The 20801-nt window shown below is 39.4% G+C and overlaps 1 protein-coding gene across 4 annotated transcripts in view; it reads right to left on the bottom strand.

Moving 5' to 3' along the window:
- wnk4a (WNK lysine deficient protein kinase 4a) overlaps positions 1–20801 on the bottom strand; it is a 46597-nt gene that overhangs the window by 23769 nt on the left and 2027 nt on the right. For all 4 annotated transcript variants that reach the window (XM_039788532.1, XM_039788529.1, XM_039788531.1 and 1 more), the window contains exons 3-5: positions 3436–3608; positions 2849–3069; positions 1456–1613 (exon numbers count right to left, since the gene is read on the bottom strand). In XM_039788532.1, coding sequence (XP_039644466.1) covers positions 1456–1613; positions 2849–3069; positions 3436–3608 — 552 coding nt within the window. The remainder of the gene's footprint in view (positions 1–1455; positions 1614–2848; positions 3070–3435; positions 3609–20801) is intronic.

The following is a 20801-nucleotide window of genomic DNA, read 5'->3' as shown; positions in this document are numbered from 1 at the left end:
TTAATCAATTAATGTCAAATATTGTTGTTGAATGCAATTATTGGAGGTCGCTTTGAATAAATCGAAACAATCGTTTAGAAAGCCTTCTCAGAAGAGTGGAGGCTGCTATAACAGCAGATTAATGCTCAACATTCACATGTGGGTGTAATGTTTGTGTGTCCACATACTTTTGGCCATGTAATGTATATGAGTAGGCATTTTTCCACAGTAAGTAGGCATCTATTTTCTTATCAATCTATTTATTTTATTTAAAATTTAAACATATTATGAACCAGACCAAGGAGAGTCTTCAGACAGTTGTGACCACCCGCATGGTGGAACGTTTGTAAATGTTCTGCCTTTAATATGTCTAGCTAGGTTTCTTACACCAGCCCTTTTAATAGTAAGAAACTTCAACTACAAGTCAGTCATATAAATGAAAGTATAGGTTATATAGTGTAGTATAGTGTTAGTGTTATGAAAGGCACCTATAATGTGATTTGTATTAAATCTTGTTGCATGTGTAAGCTTCTCCGACTGCACATGGAACATTATTATGTTGTCTTATTTGTGAAGGAGCCAGAGCCACTCCGACTTGTTGGCGTTGTCGCTTTCTCACTTTCCAGCCTCCGGCAGGCACTGTTTGCATTGCATATGTGACACACACTAAAAGAAACAGCCGTCTTTGTGTGAGTAAAGAGTGAGACACAATTTCCAAAACATATAATTCTACCGTCGCATGCTTTCGCCCACCGTGGCGTCATCGATGTGCTTGGCACCCGGGAACAGCTAAAATACGGCATTCTAAGGCCAGTGTTGAAATGCTATGGTCTTAAAACTCACTACACTGCTTCTGGTCTTTTTTTTCTAAGAAGTCCCACATTTCTTTCTGTGTAAAATTTTCTGATATCATCTAGGTTAACATGCTGTACGTGGGCACTGGGCTGAAATTCTTCATCCTCAGACCGATATCTAAGATTTCTAACAAAGATTTAATTTTCAAATAAATCTACGCTTACTTAAAATATACTTTTTTTCTGCAAGGCTTAACAAGCAGTTCAGACAGAACATTTGCAAAAAAAAACAGTGTTGATAGGTCACTTCTCAGGGAGAAGGGAATATTCCAGTAAACCAGAATCTGAACCGGTAAAGACACTGGCAATCAGTGAGTCAAATGTGTGCGACCATGCGTCATGATTGCGGGTTGAAAACAGAAAAGTGGTCAGATTACGGTACGGTTCTGCACCCTCAGCTCGTAATGGGCAAAACGGAGCCTTTAATAGACAAAACTAGGCTTTCATTCCACGTGGGCGTCACTTCTTTCCAAGGATTCAAGATATCCAGACGTACACACAAAAGATATCATCTCGGTTTAATTCCAGTGTGCACATGGAAGAAACACATGTGGACAATTACATTAAATACAGGTTAAGAAAAAAAAAAACAAGGTGGTCCTCCCTCCTTCCTTTTACTCACACTGGTGACTTTGCGGTAGATCTGCGCGGCGTTTTGGCACTCGGAGTACGGGTACTCAGAGGTGGCCATCTCCAGGATGCACATTCCAAAGGCGTAGACGTCCACCGCCTCGTCGTACCTCTCCTCGTACATCTCTGGGGCCATGAACTCTGGTGTTCCTGTCGGGGTTCAGAGGGAAGAGGTAAAGGTCAACAGTTATTCCAGTACTACTACTACTGCTACATACAAAATGAACATATTACCACCCAATGTTCCACGCATAGGACACTAGCACCATGTAAAACCTTCATGGACTGCTTGTTCTATTAAAAAGGTACGAGTATAAACTTTTTTTTAAATGTCTTGTTGTAAAACACAATGCATCTAAACATTAAACTGTATTTATTGATATTTTGACAGCACAACAAGCTGTAACCACAACCCTGACATACTGTATTATCATCCTTAAAAAAAAACAATAAACAGATGTGCTTATGTACACATCCAGCAGACACGGAGCAACATGAGCCTCAATTTAGAGGCTTGTTTATAATTTAATAATAATAATTTAATTTTAATATTCACCCCATTTTTAGCTCAGTTTTGGTCTACACCATCCCCTGAGGGAAATATCTGACTCTTAAGCAGCTAAAATGCTCCACTATGTTCACCAGCTATATATACACACTAACATATTTCCAGGTAACGTGTTTATTTGCAAAATTTCAAATAAATAATGTGCTGCATAGCGGAATAAAGAAAAGAAATACTACAAGGGTTTGTTTCCTCGTCTTCCATGCTTTCTCCAAGTGACTAACTTAAGTGTTTCAAAGTGAATAACCAACTCAGTCCATGTGCCTTGTTTGTGTTTCAACATCAGTTAATTTGGTGATTTGATACATGGTTTCCAGTGAAAAGGATAAAAATAAAACCAGTTTTCTAAAGCAGTGAGCACAGCACAGCTTCTCTCTATGAATTCATTAAGCATACAGTGTTTGATTTGGACCTGGTAAATTAAACTCTCCAAGAATCAAGTGTCAACAAGTCTTTATAGATGACTGACTCCCTGCATTAAATGACAGCGCAAGATGGAGAAGTTCCCACTGCAATTAAAAGCCATTTGTGTAATTAAAAAATGCAGGCAGGAATTTAAACAGAGGCATTTATGGTTAGGGCTGCTTGTGTGCAGGGGGAACGATGATGGGCAAACAAAGAATCATTTAGGAATTCAAACAATTTCATTACAGTCCCTCTAAATTTAACATTAGTGTCATTTTGCACGTTTAAGCCAATTTCCAAAGAATTTTTAAATACTTATAAACTGTTAAGCAAAATTGCGCTATAGATGCAATTTCTTTCTGATATCAGTGGAAGGAGATATTTGTGTAAATGATCCAACCAAATATATACTTACCAATGACACTTTTAGCAAAAGAGGCACTTTTGAGAGTGGCCAGCCCCAGATCTCCAATCTTGACGGAGCCGATGGGGCCGGTGATGAATATGTTGTCACACTTGAGGTCCCGGTGGATGATGGGAGGAGTGCGCGTGTGCAGGAAGTGAAGCCCTTTGAGGATCTGACGACTCCAGCGCTGCAGCAGCTTCAGCTTCATCTCCTTGAACCTCTTCAAGTACCTAAAACAAAAGAGGATAAGACTAAACACTCTGTTCTAAACGTGCAAGAAGAGAAAGAAATAATTCATCTCATTTTTTGACAGCCAAGAGGAAGTATTAAAGTGAGCCAGTTTCCTGAATTTTCTCCCAGAACATTGTATCCAACAGAACATTGTATTCTTTATTCTGAACCTTTTATCACAAGACAAGCTGTCAAACATGACACAAATCTTCTCGCCTCTATGGAAGACATAAAGAGTTTTATTTGGAAAAAGGATATTCGTCATTTGAGAAATGAAACAAAACAACGGAGCGCAAAACAAAACCGCTTTTAGGCATGGAGATTTTTATCGGCCGTGTAACGAGGAATTGGATGGGGAGACTCACGTTTTGAGCGTGCCTGAGGTCATGAGTTCAGTCACCAGGATGATGCACTTGTGGCCCTTTACCGACGACTTCCAGGAGTCGTGGAAGCGGACGATGTTCGGGTGCTGCAGGCCCTTCAGCATGTCCACCTCCTCGCTGAAACGCTGCCGCTCTGCTTTGGTCAGTTTACGGGTCTGCAGAGAAAAATCACACTGTTATGAGTATCTTTACATGCACAGTTGTATCCCGGTTCTGAGTTCTGAATATATTCACATGAAACATGAGTAACGCATAGGTGTGTCTTTGGGCGGCCCCCCCAAACCCCCCCCACGGAGGGGGGGGGCCCCCGGGGGGGTTTTGGGGATTGGGGGGTTTTTTTTTTGGGGAAATTCATGAGCTTGAGCAATCAGAATTGCCACTTTTTTTTTTTTACGTCATCCATTCAGCCTGACATTGTATTCATGTTATGTTAGCCAACGTCTGCTCGGGAGGGAGGCATTTTGTTTTGTTGCAACTGACGTCTCTACCCCACTGTCATTTGTAATAAACACTAAAACTTATATATTGGTTGCTAGGAGAAGTTAACATGCTGTACAACCTTTTTTCATGAAAATCACAGATCACACATCATGCGATTCTGAAGTCTGGAACTGGGCTAGAAATTTACAACGCTGATGCATATATTGCTCTGCTGGCTTTTATCACCAGTTATAAAAAGAAAAGAGCGTCAGACTTTCACTTTTATTACAGCGTGTACATCACGATTACATCTCTTATCATCACATTTTTTTTATTTTACTGGCAATCCAGTTACAACGTGAGTTGAGGCTGCACCTGCACACACAGTAGATAATGTTTAGAAACCTGTTTAAGGTGGTCACATACCACAATATGCCGGTTTCTGAGCACGCCAGCTAGCATATTCAGGTTTCTCAAAATCAGGAATAAAGGGTTTACCCTCAACACATAAGAGGTATACTCCAAAGACCTGATCTTCACTGAGGTAAAAGAGGCATGTAAACACTCCTGAACAGCTAAAAAATAAAGACATTCAATTGAGTTTTGTTTCCAAGGTCAGAAACATTGAAAAAACTTTTAAGCCAATATGAACGAGAAGTCCTTAAAGATATTTAAACATCTAAAATCTAATGAAAACTGGCCAAACTGCATCTGCTGATGAAGGTCGTGTGATGTGCTTGAAAGCTCCACAAAAATGGACCTTGAGGTGAGATTGTTTTGTCCATCATAAACATGCAGTTGTGTTGACACAGTTGAGTTGCAGAGCTCTGGTCTCGTCAGGGTTATGTACGGTTAGGGAAGTAGGTAGCAATAAACACAGCATGCAAATACGTGGAACCGATTTTAATAAATCACGGTTACTTATCTAAAGAGACTGAAAACCAGAGGTTCATCCATCTGGGCGACCCACCAGTTACATAAGGGAGCTCTGACTTTACAAATTTAGGGGGGAGGTTTCTGAAATCCATGTAAAAGTGTACCAAACACTGCAATCACACTGGACGAACAAAGACATTTTTGTGCTTCCTCTAGGATGAATGGCCCAATGTAGCTGCTGTTGGAGTAACTCTGCCTGTGGTGGGTGGTTAGTGGAAAACTCCTGGGAGACTTCAGGGCCATGAATCCAGCATTGAGGTGGAATTCTGGGAAAAAGGCCCTGCATATGTTTATGCTTACAATCAACTTGACCGTTGCTACTCTCTCTCGGTCCTTCTTCTCGGCTCTTTTCCCAGTGAGTGACGAAGTTCTGCTGCTGCCGCTAAGGCTAAGCTGCCGCATCAATCAGGCTTTTAAATACCTGTCTGAAGTCACACAACGCAAGACCCCTTTTACGTGCGTCAGTCACCTGTCAAGCTGTCATATTCCAGTACACCAGAAACTCAAAGACCCAGAGGTGACTTCTGACTAAATGCTTTGCATTCAGGTGGATAGTGATCAGTTTATGGTGTAAACACAGACTGCAGCTTATTCCTCATATGCAAGACCTCTGTCAGAATTACTATGTAATGACTATATCATGTTTAAAATGTCACCAGGTTTTTTAAAAGGCTATTTAAATGGTATAAATTCATGAATTCTCCGAATAAGTCGTCAACTTTAATGTAATTTGTGCCTCATACAGTCAATTTAGCTTTAAGGACCTTAAAGATGGCCAATTTACAGACATTGAGGACACTGGACATTGAGGTCACTATAGATCACTGTATCCCAAAAACACACACATTATGGGGTAAATGCAAGAGTGTGAGTGTGCAGTTTGTGCGTAAGCCAGGGTGAGTGAGTCAGTGGGTTTATGGATTGATTTGCATCTGGATATTTATGTGTCTAAGCGCGATGACACCAGACCCCTGTGTGGCGAGCTTTGTCTCCTGTTGATAGTCGCCTGTTCTGCGGCTGTTTGCAGCACACAGTCAGCGTAACACGCATTAGCTGTGGCATGCAGCCGAGCCACTTGAAGACTCTGACACTTCCAAAACCGCAGGACTTACTAGAGCTCGGCATGCTGGATTGCTGAATACTAAAATGAAAAATGCAGGCGAAGTTTGGCAACTTCAGAGGAAAAAACAAAAGTCCTGCTGTGGCAACTCTGAACAACACAGTTCATAAAACCCGAGCAGTTCACCAAACTAGATATTTCATGTGACTCATCAAAAACCTGTCCAACAAATTAAGGAGATGTAAAATGTCAAAGAAGTGGAAAATTAAGTACAGATGGAAACAACAAGTGAGCTGTGTTAATACTGTGATACTGTTATGTGATTGTATTGTTATTAGTGATGGCTGATTTCAGGGTGACATAATCTCCTCCCAGTAAAAACAGAAAAGCAGAAATGAAAAACCAACCACAAAGTAGTGCTTCAGTTTGACTGAGATTGTTTAGTCATTATGACCAACTAATCGGTCTAATAGACACCTAACCCTAACCCTTATTTATTTCATCATTTAAGATAACTACAGTGTGTTTCAATAATACTTAATGATATCAATCTTTAGTCAGAAGCCCTGTGGCATTTCCCAAAGAAGGAATCCTCTGTTGACAACTGTGAAAGTCTTCTACCTAACTTTTCCACAAGGATATTTGACTGTATCTATCTGCCGCCACCTCTCTCTTCCCCCTCCGATCTTTGAAAAATTAAGTCAAAAACATTGCGCTGGACACTGGAGAAAGTGATTCTGGGGGGAGGGGGTTGGTTCTGGGTAAAGGCAGGAGGCTTTGGGATGGGGGGCGGGGGGAGGTGCACAAAAACAAACCATCTCCGTTTTCAAAAGACAAGCGGGTGTATCCATAAAAACAGTCCAGATTAAGAGGTGTGTGTGCTAAAGATTTTCTCATACTGTTGTCTGTTCCAGTTGGATGTTTTATTATTAGCTGCTGCCAGAAGGTGTGTGTGTGTGGTGAGTTGGGGTCTGCAATAGCAGGGGTTGGAAATATTTGGGCTCTGTGCCACTAAGTGGAGTTACATAAGCAATGTTGATGGTAGAAGAGCCGCTGGTATTAAGAAGTCCCTGTCAGCGGCCCTATTATGACAACCAGAACATGAACACGACATTTCAGCCAACATTTGCACCAAACCAGGTGGTACCCACTCTGGCTTATATATACGGGAATGAGCAGTTTGCACTGTCCTGTTGTTACTCTCGAAAGTCTGAGCAGGATTGTTGAACATCCAGTCAGTGTGGACCGACTGGTATCCGCAGGAATTTTGACTAAATACAGAGAAAAAAGTAGGGCAAGTGAAAAAATGGATTCACTCATAGCACTTATAGCCCTGAGGGATGTGTGTTAAGGGTTAGAAGCTGGGGTTTCAATGCAGCTTTTCATTTCCATGTCTTGAATACTTGGATCTGCATTAAAAATGATGTTAAGTATAGTATCTAACCTGATAAAAACTCCAAAACCAAGTGCGTATTAGTCTGTCTCTTTATAGTCTCTTTAAATCTGGAACAACAGGTCACAAATATGTCATAATAATAAAAGAGTGATTTTCTTAAACAGCTAGGCACTATCATTTTTATCTAATGTTACCAATACAGGAGTAAGTAATGCATTTGTTGGGAACTATTTTCAGCAGTGATCCGTGGATTAACAGACATTTGGTGCTCTGGTTAGTATTTATACAGTACGACAGCAGCCGGGTAGTGCATGTGGGATTAATTTAAAATAAACTACAGTGCACATGTTATAATGAAGGCACATGTCACCCAGTGCAATAGTATGGCTCATTTATGTGATTTTAATTGTTTAAAAAAAATAAAGCTCTATGGCTCGGAGGAATAAGATAAATCAGACTTTTTCTACATGGGTAATACCTTTTAGTAGGATCAATTCACTGTTGGCTTTCATGGGATTTGTTGACAGTAAGAAAACTAAAGAATAAATCCTTTAAAGCAACACCAAATTTTATTTAAATTTTTATCATGAGGTTTCTGATTGTGTGGGGAAAAAAATATCAGATTTTCATCTATTTCAATGTGAGCTACCTTAATGTTTGCCATGTAACATACTGTAATATATAACTTAGTTTTCAAGATATTTCTCTATTTGCTTGGTTTGTTATTGTTTTCATTTAATTGTAATTTTTCTTCTTTGTAATCAGATAGTGGTATTTAGTTAATTTTATTTTATTTTTTCAGTATATGTTATGAAATGTTTTAATATTGTCTGATTAAATGTTGTTTTGGACCCCAGGAAGACTAGCTGGTCGTCTAGGCATCAGCTAATGGGGATCCTTAAATAAATACAAATACAAAATACCAAAGCACTTTTCCTCTTCGGTCCCCCTACAGGTTGGAAGTGGAATTGTCCATTACCGCTGTCGTATGCCTCAATCGAACTAACAGATCCGCTACCCGATCTGGCAAACTTGCATAGTGCGGTTATAGCCGATAGAGGGCCGTAAAGCGAATGCAGAAGTGCCGTTCACCCTGTTACGAGTTGATGAACCACTGAAATGATTTTGGAAACATTATTTTAAGGTACAAAAGAATCTTTGGTGTTGCTTTAAGTCACGGAAAGGGCTCTGAAAAACTGTGATAGCCATTTATCACTATTTTCTGACATTTTATAGACTAAACAATGAATCGGTGAATTGATAAAATACGATGAAGTAGTAGATCATATAAACAATAATTAGTTGTAGCCGCGGAGAAGCAGCAGTTATAATAGCTAGACATTGTGGGATCAAGGCTGACAGAGAATATGTTTAAAATATGCCAAAGCACAAGGCGTACGTTTTTTGTGTAATTCCAGAAATAATCACATTCCTCTGGCATACTTTTCCATCTACCTTTTGACCTCTGTTTGAACCCTTTCAGAGACTAAAGGGTAAGCCATCCACTCTTCTTCCTGTCGTTAACTTATTATTATTAAAAGTGCTGTTAACAGGCCATAACTCCTGTGTTCCAGATGTTGACAGTAAGGAGCCCTGCAGACAAAGACCAGAGTCCAGAGAGTCCTTTTGATGATGGGAGAGGCAGGACATAACCTGCACGCCTTCGGAGGCGGTGGCGACTGGCTCACCAAGATCTGGAATTAAGGTCAAAGGCAAAGAGTGAAAAAAAAAAACTGTCTGACCTCATGCCTGACATACCCGTCTTGACTGACATACACTTTGTATAAACACGCACGTAGGCACTCACACTGGTACAGTGTTGCATTGAGATGTTTGCAGGTGAGAACTGAGGTGGCAGTGTGCTCTTTCCAAGGAAAACCTGACATGTTCTGTAAATGGAGCGGGCAGAGGGAGGTTAGCCATTAATCTCATCAGGATTGAGGACTCAGACCAGCCTCTGACTTGCTGCTCTCACACCAACAATCTGACCTGATTTGTGGCGCCCGGTTAATTACCTGCACTAATAAGAGAGACCTAGATGCAGGATTACACTATCTCTCGTGTATTTCAACAGGAAAAAAAGCAGCCTGTCGAGCAAATCTTTTCCATCTGGCTCTAGATACTTTTTCTAGATATGAATATATTTTATAGCCCGGCCTGGAGTTAAAAGAAAATCTGATAACACTATTACAGTTCGGCTGTTAGTATTTATTCATTTAGTCGACCATATTTTAACAGTTGAAACATCAATGTCAGTGTTCTCTGGTAGTCAAACTACTGTATGTAATGGAGACACTGTTTCCAAATGACCTCCTTTGGCATATTTGTACTGCTACTTCTTGTTACTTGTTAAGGTAGATAAATACACACATATATTGATATATGCAATAACCTTTATTGGCATATTTGCACAAGTACAAGGTTGTCCTCTATAGTAGAGTATGAGTCGTCTCAGAAAGTATTGCATCACCTTGTTTGAGAAACTAAGGTTGATTTGTTTGAGAGCTGGGAGATCTTATATGCTTAGTGTGTTTACTGTGTTATTCTTAACATCTCTGAACCTGTCTGGTGTTTGCTTTTAGTGACTCACTAAAACCTCAGTTAACAGTCTTCTATAAACTGCTCTGCACTTCTATTACTGTCATTTAAGACCTTTCTTCTTAAATAATCCCCATGCCTTTCAAACTGAGAACTGTATTGCGCAATTACAGTCACTCGTAACTTTTTCCTTGCACGCTCCATCCTTCACTATACAAGCATTGTATCAATGTATTGACATGGCAGCTTGTGATAATGGAAATGTCAGACGTATTCTACAGTTGCTTATAAGTGTCCAATGAATTAAATTATAAACTGCACTGGCTGAAATGTTAGCACATCAGTCAGTAAGACGTTGAGGAAATTACCCAGGCTGATCACACACACTATAATTCATCAATAATTCATAAGCAATGCCCCCTTTGTGACTTTAACACTCAACTTGGTGGTGTGTATGCAGTCTGAAGATCAGTTTGACCTGTGACACTTTTAAACTGACCTCAGGTAAAAGTTAAATGGAGACGAGAGAACATTTGTGCTTCAATCTGATCAAATAACCATGCAAGGGAAGGAAGATTTAAAATGCTAAAGGGGAAAGTACATGGCCGGTTCTCTCAATGTAATGGCATTTGAAGAGAAGAGTGTGAATGGAACAAACACCCAGCGAACCACAGAAAGATCACAAGATGTCTGGAGGATACAGCTTTTAAGAGTTTTGTCCTCAAAAAACAGCAGTTATGGGTCATGTAGTCTCGCATAGCTAGACCTTCCTCCACAGCGCTGCACAGGAGGGTCTGGCTAGTCCACACAGCATTCCGGGATGGGAGAAAAACTTGATCTTTTTTATTGGCATTTCTTTAAACCAATCACGATCGTCTCTGGGCGGCGCTAAGCACCGAACAGAGCAACGGTGCCTCTGCAAAATAGCCTCTGGAAGGAACTTGTTTTGGTGGAACATGTGTACGTTCAAAGGTTGTTTTAGTCGTGCAACAGAAAACTCAGATTGGACAGATAGTCTAGCTAGCTGTCTGGATTTAAGCTGCAGAGATCTGAGGAGCAGTTAACCACAGTCATCATAAATCCACCGGAGTTTAAAATGCCAACAACAAAGAAAGTGGAAGGTAACGGACATCCGGCCGAACTGAGGGACATCCCGCTGAATTTCCCGCTGCACCTGAACAATCCCGGAAATGAAATGTCGTCGATATAAAACATGGGTCGTCTTATCTTGGTTATGCACTCAGGCAGAAATATGGCAACATGCTTTCTTTAATGACCAAATTTTAAACCAAGTGTCACTATGTTTTATCATTGGTAGCAAAAAAAAATAAGCAATTTGAATCACTAAAATCTAAAAATAGAGAAAGTTTCTACAATTTGACCAGCTTCCCTGCTGCTTGTTAGTAACTTACTCTACTGTTAGAGACTGTGAAAATCCTCGCAGCGGTGTGAGAATTCAATCTACAAGTAATGTGTCACATGAGAGTCCTCCATAAATGAACAACATATATTTAGCTCTTCCTCTTCCTGCACTCCGAGGCCGCCTGTCATGTTTCGTCACAGTTACGTCTTGTGCATTTATAAGGAGTCAACGGGCCAGGCAACGTCTGCATGCGCGCATCTTTACAACCTTTCCTATCACTTACTGCTACCGAAATAATACATGTTTGACTGTAAATATTCAATTGTACATGAATTCACGTCATTCTTCTAAAACATCTTGTTTGACTTTGTATTATGTTATTGGCCTCCTAAGAATGACCATTCTAGAGGTCATAACAGCCACGTTTTACATACTAAAAAAGGACATCAATCATTTTTTATGATCTGAACATGAACCATAATGTTCCAACCGCTTCACAATTACCTTTATTAGTGCACAGATTTCATCTAATCATTGACGTTAGTGAATGGAACTCAACAAACTCCTAATATGATTATAAGAATGACTTCAGGCGTAATTACTTTAAAATGTTTACGATAATTATTATCCATGCTATCGTTACTACAGACTACAGGCCTTAACAAGTTCATGACAATACAGATCTGACAAGTTTTAAAAGTAATATCCCTCCTGGGCAGATTGCGGAGATCTTCTGGCGCCAGTAACAATATTTGTACATGTTTTTATGGTTAATTTAAGTCTACTTGGGTGTTCGGTCAAAGAAGAAATGCAGAATACAAAGTACAAGAAGGTCTAGGCCAATGGTTTCCAAACTTTTTGTCTTCTAGATTGTTTAATTTCAATCATCAATCTAAAGGCCTTAAGAACTTTACCTATCCATTAGGTTTAATGGATTCATTATTAATTAATTGTTTTCTGAAAATAAACATTTTGTGGAAGAAATATTGGCAGCACTTTATAAAGGGCTTTTAAGTTGTAACTAATGGTTTTATTGTGGGATTATTATTCAGTTACAAATATTTTATTGATCAGCTCTAAGCAATTAATACAAACAAGGTTTGGGTTGCCAATTTATGAAATAACTTTGTTTTATTTGGAAACTAGAAGAGCACTCGGAGAGCGCAGACCTCTCTCACAATGTCAACGCAAGTGAAAAATAATTAATGTATCTGCCCTGTGATTAGAATTCACTGCAAAGTGTAATGGGTTTCCTTCTTGGCCCATGCTAAACCCTTCCACAACGTTTCACAAAAATCAGGACAGTAGTTTATTTTCAGACAGACAAACAAGCTGAAACAAAAACATAACCGCCTTGGCAGAGGTAATAATGCGGTTATAAATGTTGATAAACCATCAATAAATGCCTGCAGGTTTCTCACTTCAACAATGCTTGTTGTGGCCGGGTTGGCTCAGTGGGTAGAGCAGGCACACATGCACTGAGAGGTTCATGCCTTGATGCAGAGGTCCAGGTTCGAATCTGACCTGTGATGATTTCCTGCGTGTCTTCCCCCCCCTCTCTCCCCTTTTTCACCTAGCTGTCCTATCAAATAAAAAGGCAGAAAAGCCCAAAAACTAATCTTAAAAAAAACAGTGCTCGTTAGTCATTAATTAATATAAATAAAAGTAGTCAAACCGGCCATTGGATGTTTTCTTGAAGAGGACAAATCAAGTGTCATGCTGAGATTAACATTAACCAAAGGGATTTTTCGAAACTGGCAACCCAAAGGTTGTGCTTATAAATGAAAACCATCTCTCACACCCCCTAAAGTCTGTATCTTGACCTCCAGGTTGGGAGCCACTGGTCTGGACGTCACCAAAGCTGTCTCTGTTTGATCTGTCCTGATGCAGAAAGCTCCACACATCTGGTTCTCCAAGCAGGACAATTTATGCTCAGCTTTGTTGAGAACTACTATCTGACTGAGATATATGACCAGGAGAGCCTTAGAGCCAAAGCCTTTTGAGGTTTTACGTTATGACCCAAATCTCAGTAACAGCCAGCAAACAGAGAAGGTGCTTCCATCCTCAGGGCTGTTTTGTCCTTTTTGTTATTGCTTTTTATAAAGCTGATAATATACTTGACATTCCAAATACCTTGAAAGAATTGAAACATTCTTTTATTCACTTCATAATCATGTTCTGTATAGAGGTTTTTGTGAAAGTCTGTCAAACTGAAATGAAACATGTTGAAACTGTATTTCTGGTAACTAGTTTATTTCCACTTTGCTGCAGGAGGGGTGCAGCTGCATAGTGTTACACTGACAAACAAGTATGTGATATCATGTGCCACTGGCAACCAGGACCGGATATAGTTTACGAAGTGATGGTATGTAAGCCGTGCCCTTGTCACAGGAAGGCAACATAATTAAAGATTTATGAATCCTCGACTGGCTGCTTACTCAAGAGTCAAAATTACTTTAGAAACCCATGGATGTTGAAGATAAATGTGAACTAAGATTAATTAAGGTTTTCTGTTGACTGAGAAAACACATTACAGTGTTTGTTGATTTGATTTGTATTGCAACTTGCTGGACCCCAAACAGGTTGAGCCACTACTGTACACCAATTCATCCCAGGACTCACATCGCAACCTAGAGCACATTTACACCTCTGGCACCTCCGTCCTGCACGCTCTGACACACATGGTCGGTTCAGAAATGACCAGAGGTGACCCCGTGGGGCACTCTTTTCCCTTACCAACTATGGCCTCAGAGCCATAACAGCTTTTAAAACTTTAGGTCTTTGGTTTGTTTAGGAAGCAGTGTCTCTCCAGGGCCCAAACTGCAGGGTGACCACATGTTTTCCTCTAAAGGAACGGCTGTACAGTCACACACTGTCAATACTAAAAACACTGTGGAGAGAGGCAGTATTTCCAAAGTGTACAACTGATGTTTTCCCCCTATACAATGTATAATATTGGGCTGTCCATCTGCAATAGACACTCGCGAGAGAAACCTGATGGTCGTCAACTTGTCAATCAGTCAACTAGATGAATCAACAGACAGAAACAATTTTGATAACCAATTCATCATTTAAATACTCAATTAAACAAACTGAAATATGGTGATTTGCTGTTTTTCTCTGTATTAAATCATTGTACTCAGAATATGTTTGGGTTTTTGGTTGTTGGTCAAACAATTCTGGTGAACATTTGTCACTATTTTCTGATCTTTGTGGACAGTTCAATCAATTGGCAGATTTAATGGGTATTGAAAGTACTTGATAGCTGCAGCCCTAACATCAACCCTGAAGAGTTGTCCTGGTGCATACTGTGAGACAAGTCCAGTGACGTCAAAATGTGAGCTTTGGTGACAATCAACGTGTCCAAACCATCTCATCAGAATACGGCGAAGATGCATTGACGGACGTGGTATTGAAAGTGTGATTCTAAAATATTTATTTCCAAATGTATTGGTTTATTTAACGGACGGTGCACGTTAATAAAAATAGCTATGAATGCGCCGGGGTAAGATTAAAATAAATGTTATTGTAATATTTCTGATACGCATTGATAGACAGAGGGTTAGGAGCTAATCTGAGAGTTAAGGGCAAGTCCCAGTAAAGGAAAGTGACATAGGCATGGAGGACATAGACACATATTCAAGAAGTAAATATGACAGAGACATGTGATTACTGTAAACACAAAAGATTCTTCTAGAGCAGGGGTAAGTAACCTTGGGCACATGTGCCACCATTGGCACACGCTAGCTCAACCAATGGCACACTAGCAATAAGTCTACAAGAGAGTTTTTGGGAAATGTTCAATCCGAGGAGCACATCCGCATTCCGCAAAGACCCGCCTACTCTGCCTCTGATTGGCTAGTACTTGTTGCCTTCTTCACAGAATGCGATGCAAAAGAAAAAAAATAGCACTGCCTAAGCGAGCTCGATAGATGATGGCAGGCTTAATGCTGACAAGAACATTTTTAAATGGTATATTAAAAAAGGTTTCCGCCCCTGTTCTAGAGGAATAGATATTGATGTTATATTGAAAGGATAAGCCTGGTGTCAAAAATCAAGCTTGAAAAACAAGATGCAGAGCCAGTGATTGTGTAATATATGGGTCACCAGTACACTATTACTGGAAGGTGGAAAACTTTAAACAAATCTGGACCACTTGCTAAAATCTCTCATAGGAAATATCGATCCAGAGGGATCCCAAAAAAAAAAAGCAGCGACTCGGCATAGACAGAAGCTTTGCCAGGAGCACACTTGTGTACGTAAGAGTACAATAGCTCAGTCATTACATCTGGCAGTTGGAGGAGAACCAGTTTATAATCTGTTTTTTTCCACTTAGTGTTCCCAGTTTATGGCTGGCATAGTTACATGTAACTCCAGTTGAGAAGGTTTTTACTGCTGATGGATGAAAATAATACATTTTTCTCATTATTATGACAGGCAGCAGATGAGGCTTATTATCATTTTCAGTGGCTAATATCTTTACATATTCTGGTATGATTTCAAAGAATATTCTGGATGTTTGCTGAGGTCTCACATAATGTAGAAAAACCAACAGAAAGTCAACTTACTGTGTTTGTAGCCTGACTCACCTGGCTTATCTAAGATACTGTGTTTAGCTTTCTATTAATCAAATATTACAGATGCTATTGTAAACACATTATTGGATTAATATTTTCCAACTCTTAAAGTGAATAATAAGTAATCATACAAATGATACATTTTACAAATATTAAATCTTACTCATCTTATATGGACAGGCACTGCAGATTACTATCGTTAAATACAATTTACTAAAGTAAATACACTACTAATAAGCTACGCATCATCGAAAAACATGTTATACTAAATTAACACCAAATAAACTAACATTTAAGTTTGCAAGACTACAGGAATGGCCTTCAGCAACACTGATTCTTCAACTCTTTGACACCTGAAGGCTTCTAGGTGTAGTTCCCATAGTTAGTAGCATCCACACATCTATTTTCTCGGCCCTCTTATCCTGTTAAGGGTCACTGAGCAGGGCTGCAGCCTCCTACAGCATGGTTTAGGTAAGAGGGTGGGCGAAGACGTATATAAAAACACATTCACGCTCACCTTCACACCTACAAGCAAGTTTAGTTTCCAACAGAAACGTACAAAAACACCAAACAGCCCCAGCCACCCCAACAAATGAGTGCACATTTAGTACAGTACATGTTTTATGGGTGACACAGTCAGGACTGAGCAGAGCTAAAGCAAACCAACAAACAGGCCTCACTTCAAAGTGACGTGCTGCCATTTGTAAATGTAGGCTATCGTCGAGGACCTCTCCTCAGAGAACATTGGCAGGCCCTGATAAGCTGGAACCCGCTGCAGCGTGGGCCCCGCGAGGAAAGACACTGTTGATGTTGGCCACAGTCAAACTGATAGGAAGCCCAAAGCTTGGGTTGTGTCACTGAACACTAGCCACATTTAGATAAAGGTTACATAGCCAGGCTTGTACAGTATGAGGCCCAGGCAAGCATGAGGAGAGAGGCAACAGAAACTAGATGTATGCTTTGTTGTATAAGCTCATAACTTGCACCTCAACGCAAGCCGTTTATAAGATTTTACAGCTTTAAATTAACCCGGTGCCATTATGCGAGCTTTAAAACTCTAAGCTTTAACGTAAACAGTGCAGCTTCCAGCTCTTTTTAACCAGTAAGCCCACTTTCACTACAATATTTGTTCCAACTTTTATACAGCAGGGGTGATGCAAATCTTCCACCATCATAACTCCTCCTCCTTCCTTCTGTCATTAGGTAACTCGGTTTCCCTATGCCTTTTAAACACACTACAGTCAAGCTGAAACTAACGATTCTTATTATTATTATAGATTAATATGTTGATTTTTTGGTTTGATTCAATTGTTTAGTCTATAAAAAGCTTTCAAAGCCCAAGGTGACTCCTTCAAATCTATTCTTTTCTCCGACTAACAATCGGATATTTACAACAACACAACAAATACTCACATTTAAGAAGCTGGAACCAGTGAATGTTTGACATTTTTGCTTAATAAGTAACAGAAACAATTATCCAAAGCTATTTGAGGCCTTATAGACCACACAGGCTAATAACACACTGGCCGTCACTATAAAACTAGGAAATGCACAAATTCTTTACATTTGAGAAGAAATGACGAGAAGGGCTGGGAATTAGTTCCTTCATTACTAGTGCCGACGGTAAAATTATACTGTTTCCGATTCTTTACTTTGAGATATATATATATATATATATATATATATATATATATATATATATATATATATATATATATAGATATAGATATATATATATATATATATATATATATATATATATATATATATATATATATATATATATATATATATATATATATATATATATATATAGCGCAGACATGAGACTGGTATTAATCTTCTCATCAAACTCTCAACAAGAAAGCAAATAAGCACTGTATATTTTACAAAATGTCAAACTATTCCTTGAAATGATGTCAAAACACAAGCAGCCGAGCCAGAACTATACTTTCAAAGTGCCTACATTGTTATTTAAATGAGGAACTACTGTATTTGAATAACAAGGTCACAAATCTTTTGATGCTCAAGACACACACTTCAGTTAGTACCAAACAATACTGAGGTTCAAGACCAATGACAACAATGAAAATGACCTGCTGTTGCCTCTAGTTATACATTCAGCATTATAATTAAACTGATACTGTATGCTAGACTTGATTTTGCAGCGATCTAGCATTAGGCATGGCCCTCATAAACACCGATAGTGCTGTAAATATAGGTGGCCGTGCCGCTGTGGAAGTAGAGCATGGTTAATGAATGTGTGTTGGTTTGGGTTTAAAAATGAAACAGGAGAGTATAAAAGTGTCTGCTGCAGACTGGAGGCTGAACTAGCTGGGAGCTGCCCTTGAATAAGTTCAGGTATTGCGCAACAAAAGGCCTTTAGGGTCTCACCAAAAAGGACATGTGCAACAGTGCACTCATTCCTATCAGTTACTAAGTCGCTCACTGTGTAGTTACTTGTATGCTGGATAGAAGTTTAACGCTCATGATTTATAGCTCATCCATTTTTTATCACCTCTATATTTCCATCAAAGCCAATTTTATGTTGCCTTTATGGCACCTGAGTCCCCTGTGAGCCTATGGGGGAAGGTTTGCTAGGTAGTTACCACCTGGGAAGGTTTCTTTGTGCCTTGCTTCTTTTAGAAACAGCTCTAAATTGACAGGGAACATGTCTTTAAAGCTCTAAAGTTCTTAATAAAGTTATTTCACAACAGATTCCACAAGAGTTTCTTAATTACTGAGAAATGTGTGATAAAATCGGCTTGATAATCAGACTGAATTGCAATTTTATTTTACTTTATTATTCTGTATTGATGAAAAATTGGAGATGTGGGTTGCAACTAACTGATTAGAATAATTTTTCTTACACAACAATGCACGGAAAAGCAGCAACAGTAACAACAACAAAGGAAGACTAGAAAACTTCACTAGAACCTTACAGAATGTAATGAATATAATATTATTCATACAAGGCATACTTGCAGTACATTGTGAAATACATGTTTTTTTATTTGGACTGTGTAACATGGTTAACATAAGATATTCAAAATGTGTAAGGTATGGCAACCAAAAGAATCAGCTCTCAAGTAGGGCTGCAACTAACAGTTATTTTCATTTTCTCAATTAATCAATTAGTTGTTTGGTTTATAAAATGTCATAAAAAGGGTGAAAAATGTCGATCAATGTTTTCTAAAGCCTGAGATAACGCCTCAAATGTGTCAGTTGTTCTTTTTAATTGGAACACTGTTTCGGAATTAACCCATACATACTTTCTGTACTGGCATTTCTTGTGTTTTTATCATATATCACTATATAAGCTGGTGCTGGTATATGTGCCATTTGCTGATAAATTGATAGCACTCATTCTCTTATCACTTCAGAGTATAACAATGTGTGTGTGTTAGTGGCAATATAAATATATGCATACATCCACAAAACGCTAGTAGGTATAGGTGAGAGACACGAGACCCTTTATGCACCCTTTATTTAGTGTATATCAGCGATGTTTAAACCCAAGACTGGTCTTTCATAGGTTATGAGATATATATATATATCTCATAAAAAGGGTGAAAAAAAAAAAAAAATATATATATATATATATATATAGATAGATATATAGATAGATCGATACACATGTTTAAAGGAGCTCTGATTAGTTTTCTCTTGTAATATAGTCTGATATTAGTTGGCAGAGGTTATGGTGTGAGCCCTGTCTTGTATTTTAAACTGGCATGGGCAGAACATTGGTGTTGCAAGTCATGAAAGAATCTAAATGTATTGTTTACTTTTTGTTTTGCTGGCAGAAAAGGTTACTGTGGACACCGCCCAGACAGACCTGTGTTTACTGTAACAAAACTGACAATATACTGCACAGCGGAGAACACCTTTCAGTGTCTCAGTAAAAACTACGACTAATTGAATATAAGTGGGAATCAGGTAAAGAAGAGCATTGTTTGAACCCCCTCTCACATTCTCAACAGCTGAACTTAACTGCCTCCAGATTACAGCTCAGGCTCTGTAACACATAGTTAAAAACAGCTTAAGGCATTTCCACCTGACTTGTAATGACGCACCTTCAACTGCTACTCCATCAACATTACAGAGGTGATTGTGTTTAGCCACCAACAGCAAGCTTTTGTGTCCAGTTAAACATTCAGTTGCACATGGGGAGGACGGGGTGGTGAAAAGCGGCTGCAGCTGAGTCTGTGTCTTTGAGGTTAACTTATCACAACAGTATCCATAATAACAATGGCCACCTTTAAGCTTATTAGGAGCGATTAAGGAGCTTAACTGGGCTCATGTCTTCAGTAAAGAGATGAAATAGCATGCTTGTTTCCAATATGGCCCACGGCCAAAGAGCCGCAACACAATGTGTTGCACTTTCCACTCCACAAAAGTTAAAAGCAAAAGGGAATGCTTTGGAAGTCACACCACAAATACTGACGGACCACCGCTTGTGTTTGACTTAAAAGGGTGTGAAACAGTTGTAATAGTGCAGGGAAAATGACATCTGTGCTTCTCAAAGTTTCTACCTTCCCCAAACAACAAGACACCTGTTTTGTGAACTGACAGGTGGGATCTTGAAACAGAAGTCCCAACCTGCTGGTGCTGGAGCTTGAGCCCCGGGGCCAGATTGACTTCGCCCTGTGTAACCCCTTACTGTCTGTGCACAGAGCTCGAACGCAAGACAAAGACTACCTCTGTGCATCGTTTATATTGAGCAGCGTGAGAAGGTTCTTTCATGTCTTAGAACAACTTCCAATATCTTTACGATTGGACTGGTCAGAATAAAAGTGATTGTTGACAGTGGGTATGAAGTCCAATATCAGTGGCAAAGAGTTTAACTTGAGCACATCTTTGTACCTAAGAAGACTCTCGTGAGTGCCAGATACTGATACCAATGCACGTCACACACAACAGCAAATGTACCGTGGACTTAAATCTTTAAATCCTGCACTGTGCTATCAAACCATGTAAGCAAGAAGAGTGGCAGCTGCTCCCCATGCTGTTTGGTGCCTGCATGCCAAACACTGTGGCATAAGACAAACTTACTGA

Source organism: Perca fluviatilis, chromosome 21 (assembly GCF_010015445.1).
Source record: "Perca fluviatilis chromosome 21, GENO_Pfluv_1.0, whole genome shotgun sequence".
Lineage (NCBI taxonomy): Eukaryota > Metazoa > Chordata > Actinopteri > Perciformes > Percidae > Perca > Perca fluviatilis.
Note: the sequence above shows the minus strand (reverse complement) of the source record. Positions and strands in the feature narration are given on the sequence as shown.